Source organism: Eublepharis macularius, chromosome 7 (genome assembly GCF_028583425.1).
Source record: "Eublepharis macularius isolate TG4126 chromosome 7, MPM_Emac_v1.0, whole genome shotgun sequence".
In the NCBI taxonomy this organism is placed as follows: Eukaryota; Metazoa; Chordata; class Lepidosauria; order Squamata; family Eublepharidae; genus Eublepharis; species Eublepharis macularius.
Window position 1 is genome coordinate 139,758,913 of NC_072796.1, and position 10,809 is coordinate 139,769,721.

Below are 10,809 nucleotides of genomic sequence, written 5' to 3' on the forward strand. Positions count from 1 at the left end.
GAGAGGAGGGGGTGAGAAGGCAAGGAAGGAAGTTCCCCTGGCAGGAAGGACACTAACAGCTGCCTATCTATCTAACTGACTCTACGGTTATTGCCTTCCTTCTTCTCTGCTGGCAGTCCTAAAGGCCTGAGCAAGAGACATCACCAGCCTTTTTGGTCCCTAGCAGCCTAATTCTGAGGCCTTCCCAAAGGATCCTTTGGCTCCGGAGGAAGGAAGCCTCCCCCAGCCTTCCTGAAATAGGGAATTTCTGGCTGGTTCCTTGCTGTAAGTTTTTTCCATGCACCTCACTGTCCTTTGTCAACTGTTGGCACATGATACACTGGAATTTCCACTACTCCAGTCCCTTCTCATTCCCTTTAAATTCCCATACAAAGCATAAAAATTAGTGAAACCTATGATTACCAACTTCCCGGAGGAAAAAAATGTACTGTCCGTTGAATAGAGGCTTAATAGCATGATGTTATTTACCTCCGTGCCATGAAGAATTTCGGCTGACCATTTCTACCCACTACACTTGTCTCCAGGCCTGTTGGCAACTCCAGCGACCCCCCTCCAACTCACCGTTTCTCACTCCTTACTCTAGCTCTGGGACTCTTGACTGTTCTCCCTCAGAGAAGGCAAAAGGATTGGATTGCCAAGCCTTATGCAGTCTTACTTGGAAGTAAATCTCATTGCGATGTGAAATAGACCTCAGTTGCTTTGACATGAAGGATTTTCCCCATTTCAGCCCCTCGACTCCTGCATTTTTTTTCGTGTTTCTACATGACATTGCCCTCTATTCACACGCTTACCATTAACAGCTTGTTCCTTCCACAAAACCCCCTTCTGTTTCCATTTAAAACTTTAAAAAATGGTATTTCCTCAGGCAGGACAGTATAGGCTGAAACAGCATAATTACAGGACTTTGGCGAAATGCTGATCCACTGCTCTTTTTATTGCTCGTGTCCTCAATTGGCCGGCCCCTTGAAATAATTGCAGGATTTGGCATAAGAGGAGAGAATCGCCTACACAGCCTGCCTTTAAACAGGGAGAAGGGGGTGGAGAGTGCCCTCAAGTCATAGCTGACTTATGGCAACCCCTGGGTTTTCATGGCAAGAGACTCAGGTCCAAGCTAGAAGTGACGAATTACACTTGACTGGCAAGTGAACAGACTCACATGTATTCCTCCCTGTTCACTTGCGCTCCACTATTGCATCCCTTCAGGATGACTTAACACCCACTCAGAGCGGTTTAAAAATTATGTCATTGTTACCCTTATGACAATCACCCTGTGAGGTGGGTGGGGCTGAGAGAACTCCTAGAAGCTGTGACTGGCCCAAGGTCACCCAGCTGGCTTCAAGAGGAGGAGTGGGGAATCAAACCCGGCTCTCCAGATTAGAGTCCTGTACTCTTAAGCACTACACCAAGCTGGCTCTCCAAGGGTCTGATTCAGTGTGAGTAAGGTTTGTAGGTACATCATCATCATTACAACAACAACAACATTTGATTTATATACTGCCCTTCAAGACAACTTAACGCCCACTCAGAGCAGTTTACAAAGTATGCCATTATTATCCCCACAACAAAACACCCTGTGAGGTGAGTGGGGCTGAGAGAGCTCTGAGAGATCTGTGACTGACCCAAGGGCACCCAGCTGGCTTCAAGCAGAGGAGTGGGGAATCAAACCTGGCTCTCCAGATTAGAGTCCTGCCGCTCTTAACCACTACACCAAACTAGGAAACACGAACTAGTCTATTTTTTCCTCTCTATACAGAATACTTTTTTTGCTTCCCTACATTCTTTAATAATATTGGAAGTTCTTTATGTGCCGCTCACAAACTGTACTTTTTAATAATTAAAAAAAAAGCTTGAAGTGATGTCTGAAGCTACGAAAACATCGTCATTTAATTTTCACGTTACATTTTTCATTGATTCAACTAACACACCCAGACTGGAAATCCTCTTTATACAGTTTACATTGCATAGTATTTATAGAGACAGAGCATTGTATAAGTGGTTAGAATTCTGCATTTGGACTCAGGAGATCCAGGTTCGAATCCCGACCCTGCCCAATAGTTCACTGGGTGACCTTGGGCCATCGCTGTCTCTCATTCAGACCTACCTCTCAGGGTCATTGTTAGGATAAAATGAAATTGTGAAGAATGTGCAAGCCACTCTGAACATTTTTGAAGAGGAATGAAATAGACATGTAATAGGTAGATTAAAGTTTCAAATGGAGGCTGAAGCTGTGGAAAGATTAAATACTATGCGGCTACAAGATAATGATTAGGTCAGAGCAGCAGATGCATTCTGAAAGCAACACAGGACGTTATGGCAAATAACAGTGTGCGGAGCCAGCAAACGATATGCTAGAGGTCTCCTTATTAGCACAGCTGCACATTTGAATAAAACTAAGGTAGCAAAAAAAATTGAGGAAATGAGAGAAGCACTGCCAAATCTATGCATGTTTATTCAGGCCTAAGTCCCACTATGTTCAATCAGCCTTACTCACTAGTAAGAGGATTGCAAACTTAGTATTTTAATTGCAGATCTGCAGGTGTTCAACTGAAAGTTTCTGAAAGCAATTTACAAAGTGGAATTGACATCAAATGGAATTGGCATCAGCCATTTACGTCATGACCTTGACTAAGGTTAGCCTATGGGGGAAGAAGGCGCTTGGCTGTTACAGAGAGACCCCGCCTTCCTAACTTCTCTACAAGCAGGAGAGACCAAAGAGGACTTGCTGCAGTCTTTTCAACAGCCCCTGCTAACGGCAGACTATAAACAATATAGGAAATAAATCAATAACGTGAATATTAATTCAGAATTCACCAGCTGTTATGTCTGGACCATTGGAAACAACTCTTCTTCCAGTCCAGTAGCAGTGTGTAGTTTGATATATGAAATCAGGCACATCAGAACTCTGCAATGTTGCCAAAGCAAAGGAAAACTGATGTCCTTTACCAGTGAATAAAATCTCTATGGACTCGTTAAAACGGCAATAGTCAAACTTTAAAATGATGAGTCTTGAGGCCAGTTGGAGCCCTGGTCCTGACAAGACTCAGAGCTTGCCTCCGTCCTCCGAAGTAGAACTGGCAATCCTAAGTGTGCATATCTTTGCCTGGTCCTTCACTTCTGCCACTGTTGTCTTAGTTCTTAGGGAGGGGGCTTCAGAGTTCTGGAGGTGAACGTGTCTAGTTGAAGGACTCCTGGCTCTCTCTAGAAAAGAGTCCAGTAGCACCTTTAAGACTAACCAACTTTTCTGTAACATAAGCTTTCGAGAATCACAGTTCTCTTCGTCAGATGCATGGAGGGTAAGAAGAAACTGGTCAGCTATATAGGTGGGGAGGGGGGGAGTAGATGCAATCAGTAGCTTCTGATAATGGGATCATTTGGTTTCTGATAATGAAATCAGTTACTTCTGATAATGAGATAACCATTCATAGTCTCTATTCAATCCAAGCCTGACTGAGTCAAATTTACAGTCGAAAATGACTGTAAATCATCTGTAAATGTAAATGACTGTCAAAAATTTACTGAGTCAAAAATGAATTCCAATTCAGCAGCTTCCCCTTGGATCCTGTTTTTGGAAGGTTTCTGTTGAACTACAGATATGTTATGGGTATGGCCAGATATCTCACTCATTTGGATGTCCCTTCTTATAGAAGAGCTTTCACCCTGGCCCGATGTGAAGTTATCCCTTCTATGGTCATTGAAGGGAAATATAGAAAAATCCCATATGAGGACAGACACTGCCGTTGCTCCATTGGTGAAGTGGAATCACTTATTCATATGTACTTTTGTTGTCCTTTCCATCAAGTCTATAGGGACAAGTTTTTCCCCCCACTCTTAGACACACCATTTGCAGAGGCAAATAAGGCCTGCCTGGAGAAACTAATTGATGATAATCCAAGTATCTCCAGGCAAATAGCCAATTTCTGTCTCTATTTGGTTAAATTCCATAATAAAAAGAATAGTCATACATAGTTGTCCTGCTCTTTTTACAATTTTAACTATTTTAATATCAATGTTTTAAATATTAGAATTCCTGCTGTTCCCAGAGAACTATATACATTTTAAGATAAGATTTCAAATGTTAAATGTATTTTTCTATGTCCTTTAAATTTTTACGCTGGATTTAACTATTCTATTGATTGATAAGGATGTATTGTCATTGTTATGGTCTCTGACCGCAAATAAATTCATTCATTCATTCAACTACAATGACCTTTAAGTCTTTGACGGAGTGTCCTGGTAGATTGAAGTGTTCTCCCACTGGTTTCTGGATGTTGCCATTTTTAATGTCAGATTTGTGTCCATTTATTCTTTTGCGCTGAGGTTGGCTGGTTTGTCCAATGCGTGTGACGAAGAGAACTGTGGTTCTCGAAAGCTTATGCTACAGTAAAGTTGGTTATACATCTGACGAAGAGAGCTGTGGTTCTCGAAAGCTTATGCTACAGTAAAGTTGGTTAGTCTTAAAGGTGCTACTGGATTCTTTTCTATTTTGCTACTACAGACTAACACGGCTAACTCCTCTGGATCATCTGGCTCTCTCTGCCTCCACTTGTTCTCTAGGCAAAGCCTCCTGCGGAGTGGCAGGTTGGGGGCCTCTCTCTAGGGACCCTTATGTGCTTGGAGTCTTGGGTGGTCCCTGGAGTGGGATGAATCTTCCTCCTCTGTTGCCATATGTAGCTCTAGCCCAAGGCAGTTCCTTAGTCTGCTTTTGGAAAAGAAATATATACTGCTGCCTGGGGACTCATCTGTCACCATATTCTGCTGCACGTCTAAACCCAACCTGAGATGGAGGGAAGACCTTTATGCCGACCAGAAGAGAAATAAATGTATAACGTTTTTAATTTGGATCATCCAGTTATAGCTCTATGTGCATGTCTTAAATGGTCTCATGTCGGAGTTATACTGCACAATTGCTCTGTACCAGCATTATTATTTGCAATTGCAGTGGAGTCATTTGCCAGGCATGCCAAGCAATGAGATAGGATATAGGGAATTGCTCTAAACAAATATCTTTGCCAATGTGATTTGTATGCAGCAGACATTGCCATGCACTTCTCTAATACCGAACAATACGGGAGGCCAACTGGGTGAGCTCGCACTGATTCAGAATCAGGTTACAAAGTCAACCTGGAAAAAAAGAATCCCAGGAGTTATCAGAGCAGATGCAAATTTAATCCAGAGAATTTGGGTTTTTTTATTACTTTCACCGGAGAGAACAACCAGTTAGATATCATAAATCTAATAAAACGGGAAAAAGATATCTGCCAGGCTAACTGTGAATCATTAGAATAGCTCTACCAGATCAAAAAGAGTCCAGTAGCACCTTTAAGACTAACCAATTTCATTGCAGCATAAGCTTTCAAGAATCAAGTTCTCTTTGTCAGTTTGTATCATGCATCTGACGAAGAGAACTTGATTCTCGAAAGCTTATGCTGCAATAAAATTGGTTAGTCTTAAAGGTGCTACTGGACTCTTTTTGATTTTGCTGCTACAGACTAACACGGCTAACTCCTCTGGAGCTCTATCAGATCAGACATTCTAGTCCAGCATTCTGCTTTCCCCCCGGATTCCCCCCATACTTTTTCCTTTAAAAAGTAAGCTATGTAATTTGTGACAACAGCTTCCATTTAAAGAAAAAGAGCCTGTTTTTATAACATCTGAAGAAAGGGGGTACAGCTATACCTCGTAAACCGATCCGATCCGATCCAAGCCACACAGTCGTGACCGACCCTCGGCTACTCCGTAGATCGTCTCCCTCCAGGCCTTTCTGTCCTATAGCGCATCGAGAGAGATCCGCAGAGTCTCGCAGTGACGTTTTTACAGGGTAGTTCACCATTGCTTTCCCCAACCCAACACACTTAGCCGTACGACAGCCACAGATGGTAAGTCATACGTTGCCACCCCCTTGGCACTTTGAGCCGGTGTGGGATAAGGGGGATACCTCGTAAACACTAATGTCTTAATACCCTTGGAACACTTCAAGGTGTCACAATACTCTTTGGTTAGTGTTTTAATAGAAAAAAAATACAGTTTCAAAACAGTGCTATTACCCCCTCCCCATATCACTGTCAATCCCATATCCCCCCGGTAGATTTTCCATGATAACCGGTATCTTTATGGTAGTCAAATCATCCAGAAAAGTGTCTCGCCATAGCAACTTTTTTAAAACAGATTTTATTAGAAATTGAATACAGAAAATAAAGATTACAACTTGTCCTTTACAGAAAGCTCTGGAATAAAACACAATACACTAACTTGCAATAAGTTATAACCAATTCCTTTGTAGATACCAGAAAGAGAATGAGCTGTGTGCCACACAACATAAGAAACAAAAACATTTAACAACCGTAAAAAAGCATGAAGATAACTTACACATATGCATACATATAAAACTGATTTAAGCCTGGATGGGATCTGTTAATTTCAAGATAGTCAAGGAATGGAAGCAATTTTTCTAAGAAGTTTGTGACTCTTTAAAGTACTCAATTTGAAAGACTTTATCATGTAATTTCTCTGAGATGAAATGATCCCAGATTTTTACATACCAACTGTCGATTGAAGGGCTGGAATTTGACTTCCAAAGAGTGGCAATAGCACTCTTTGCAGCCACTAGTAGAGTAGCAATAAGGTCTTTCTTTATTGCAGGTATGCGAACTTGACAATTGTCCCATTGGTCTAAAAAATGAGTTCTGGCAATAGCACCATAGCAACTATGACTTTGAGCATGGACAGATAGTTTTTAGAAGAAGTAACCGGTTGCTTAAGGAAGTTATTTATGTAAGAAAGTTGTTTGTTAGAAGCAGGTTAAAGCTTCTGAACTTAAACTCATACTCGAATGTTAATCTTCTCCCACATTGACATGCCAGAGCTTTGAGCTGTCTGATATGAGTGGGTGAGGCATGTTTCTATCCTGTCCAGGGTAAATTGGTACTATATGTGATTAAAAGATAGGATTGGTGAACACTTTGAAGAATAAGCCTTCATAGTAATTAACATCTCAGAATTCTTGGACGGTGTCAAAACGTGTAGATAGAGTGAGAGAGTAGATATTGTACACTTACTTACTTAGTTACTAACTTACTTACAGTGCAATCCTAAACATAATTACTCCAGTCTAAGACCATTGATTTTAGTGGGACTTAGGCTGGCGTAACTCTGCTTAGGATTTCACTGTTACTTACTTACTTCTTTTGCCCTGCCTTTCTCCTCAGTGGGGACCTAAAGCACCTTACCTCATTCTTTTCTCCTCTATTTTATCCTCACAACAGCCCTATGAGGTAGGTTAGGATGAGAGTTCAGATTTCAAAATGGCATTTGACAAACTGACTCACGAAAGGCTTCTGAGTAAGTTCAGACGTCATGGGAGGAGAGAGCGGGGTCTTTCATGGATTGGTGACTAGTTTAAAAAGACAAAGCAGAAGGCAGTTTTGAGAGGGGATGGAGGTGAGCGCAGGTGTCGCTCCGCAATCTGTGTGGGCACTGGTACTATTTAATTTATTCATCCCTGTCATAAAACAATTGAACGGGCTGAAGTTAGAAAAGGTGCATTGGTTTTCTTCAAAGAGAAAGGAAAGAGAAGTTCCTTTTTAAAAAGAGAATAAGAGAAATCAGTGGTTATATCTACAAAAAAGTGGATTTCAGCAAAAGAACTACTAATACTAAAAATACATACATATAGTGAACAAAATTGATGCAAGAAAAATGGGTGGTTTTGTTTCTTACAAGTGACGAGCAAACTCCAAAAAAGTGACATCTGAAGGAACCCAGGAAATTTGCAAACTTTGGCCTCATTGCTGATTAAAAAAAAAAATTGGAGATGTCAGCCAACATCTCTAGCTTTTGCAAACGATGTGCATTTCCCCCTTTTTAAAATCAAGAACAATTTTGTATTCAATGCGAGGTTTTTAAACCAACTGGCCATCTAAAACCTTGCCGTCCTGCTCTGATCTTGTGTGTTTAAACTCTCATTCATTTCGTCTTTCTTTGTTTTTCACTTTCTTTGCAGCAAGAAAAGCAGCAGACCCCAAACAAGAGACCCTGGGAAGGAATTCGGAAGGTCCATTCACCACCAGCATGGGTTAAAAAGGACATGGAGCCAGTTGCTCAATCTCCCTTGGAACTCAAAACTGTAGAATGGGAAAAAACGGGAGCGACAATCCCCCTGGTGGGACAAGACATTATCGACCTCCAAACAGAGGTCTGAGGAGGAAAAGAGACAAGAGACTCTTAGGGTGTCTTTTCCTCTTCCCCCCCTTGGAAAACAAAACAGAATACAAAGCAGATACAATTTTTAAATACAACAAACCAATTAAATGGAATTGAAACGGAGAGAGAGCAAAGCCTGTTGGTTTCTTCTTGAAACCCCACAGTGACAAAAGAAGCAAAATACGGCGTAATCTTGGTATTGTTCTCTGCAGACAGAGTTGGGAGAAGTATTCCTTTGTAGAGCGTAGTAGCAGTAGGTGCAGAATGACATACGGTCTTTCCCAGGTAAGGAAAAAGGCTGGGGGCGAAGGAAGCAGGCCGGGGGTGGGAAGGAAAGCAAAGGGGGGAAGGGGAGGATTCTGGTTTTTAAAAAAGATGTCCTTAGCGGCAGAAGGACGAGGATCTTTACCGAGAGGGTTATGGTGCAGCGACGGATATCAAGGCAGTAGCAACTGGAATGGATGAGACATCGGGAAAACGTGCCAAGCAGCGCACGGCCAACAATTCCACTGGATAGCCTGCTACCAGTTGGGTCTCGTGCAGGTGGTGGGAGGGAGAAAAATAGGCCTGTTTCCCTTCCACCCCCTCAATATCACCAAGAGGAAATTGGAACTTGAGCTCCTCCGCTTCAGAAGAGCCCTCTTCGTCAAGCTGGATTTCTCTAGCTGCCCTCCACGAGCCAGCCCCAAGGATTTCAAATTGGGGCACAAAGAGTGGGATGGGAGAGGGTGTCTCCGTGGTTAATTCCTCAACATGTTCTTCTTCCATATTGGATTTTCTGAACTCTACAAAACAAAGCGTGATGTATGATCAAGGAAGAGAGATCCTCTTAAGACAATTAAGATCCACTCAACCTGTCTCCAGATTAAAGACCTTGACTGGGTAGGGGAGGGTTTTTTTTAAAAAAAAAAACAACAACATGAAAGAATGTAGGTCATTATATTGACTGTTAGTAGATCATAGACAAGTGCGTTGTGGGCCTTTGTTCAAAGGGTCGCATAGCCTCATTTTTTCCCCTTTGTTTTCAAAGACTCGATAACAACACCTTTCCCACATCACGCTGTCCCAAAGTGGACAATCCCCAGTTAACAGACCTGGAGAAGTTGAGAATATGGAGAACATTGCCTTAGGACTTTGAAAAAACAATGCGTAACATCCACTTTGGGGGGAAAAAATCTATTTTTTCTTCTTCTTTTTCTTTTCTTCAATAAAAAGACAACTTGAAACCCTAGGGCTTTCCTTTCTTTGACTCGCATCATGCCAAACGCCTTTCTGTAGATTTGTTCTGTATAAGGAGGCAAAGCTATTGGGCACTTGCAGTTATCCCCAGAGGAAAAAGTGAGGGAGCCAACCCTTTGACAATCTTGTTCACTGGGTTGGAATTTGCCATTGCACTCAGGAGATAAGGTAATATCTTCTCCTCCCTTATCTTGACCCAGTCCATCACCGTAGACATTGAAATCTGAAGCACCATTAAAAAAAAAAAGAATTCGGGTCAACAACTCAATGGATGTACCGCCACTTTTTTCCAAGATAGCTGGAAATAGTTGATTGATAAAGCGCTTTTGAATGTTTTCCAAATGGAATGTTCATGGGATTACGTTTTGGTGGGGAAATAATGAACCACAAACGTATTTCTGCCATTTTTAAAAAGCTGTAAAACGGTCAGCAATATTTAAACTTAGAAAGAAATCAGGGTTTTTATAGAAAAAAAAAATCAACTTTTTTTTGATGAATTTCAAGGTCTTTTTTCATGCACAAAGAAACACCTACAAATTATCCCGGCCTGTCTATACCTTTATAACAATGTTCTTGTCAGTTTCCCATTGTTCCTTTTCTTTGGATTGGTTGTTTTTCAAATAAGAAAAATATCTTTTAAAAAAATCACTTTTGTCAGAGGGAGATAGTTGGTATGAAAGATATTGTTTCCCATCCTTTGCTTTGTGGACGTTTATTCATGGGAACGTTTGAGGTGGGCAATGGATTCTCTCGAGGGATGCTTCCACGAAGATGTGCAACTCTCCATCCCTGACATAGCAGCACAATGCTGCCCCAGGGACAGGCTCTGCACCCTCCCACTCTCATGCCACTCACTGTTGCCAACTCCCTCCCTACTCCTCTCCATTTCCCCCCCATCACTCCTACCCAAACATACAAGCACGACAGCGATCACAATGGATGGACAGATGGACACACACACAATGACCATGAACTCCCCTTTCCCTTCACTTTCGCTTTCACTTCTGAACTTTGTTGTAATGCTACAGCATGGCTCAGCAGGGAAAAGGGGGAAGCCCTTTAAAGGGCTAAAATTAGGGAACAGTGAGCCTTAGGGCAGGGCTGTATTAACCCATAGCCGGGCCCCAAGGCTTTCAGGTATTTCAGGCCCCCTCGGGCACTTCAGTCTTTCACCCCACTACAGCTGACAGCCTGACTCTGGTACGGTAGGTACTAGATCACAGTACATAGCCCTGTATCCATTTCGAGGGTCTCCTGAAGAATTCTATTCACAATTTTAAAAATATTTTTATCATACAAGTAGAACTCTTCAGGAGAGCACATTTTGGGGGTATAATTGTTCAATACTGTAAAATTTTGAAGTGGATATTT

At 41.9% G+C, this 10,809-nt stretch overlaps 1 protein-coding gene across 1 annotated transcript in view; it reads left to right on the forward strand.

Annotated features, from left to right (window-relative positions):
• Positions 1-8,197, forward strand: part of ADGRB1 (adhesion G protein-coupled receptor B1) — a 357,612-nt gene extending 349,415 nt beyond the window's left edge. Inside the window, exon 33 of the mRNA XM_054985938.1 lies at positions 8,000-8,197. Within this exon, the coding sequence (XP_054841913.1) occupies positions 8,000-8,197 (198 nt within the window). The remainder of the gene's footprint in view (positions 1-7,999) is intronic.
• Positions 8,198-10,809: the final 2,612 nt, after the last annotated feature.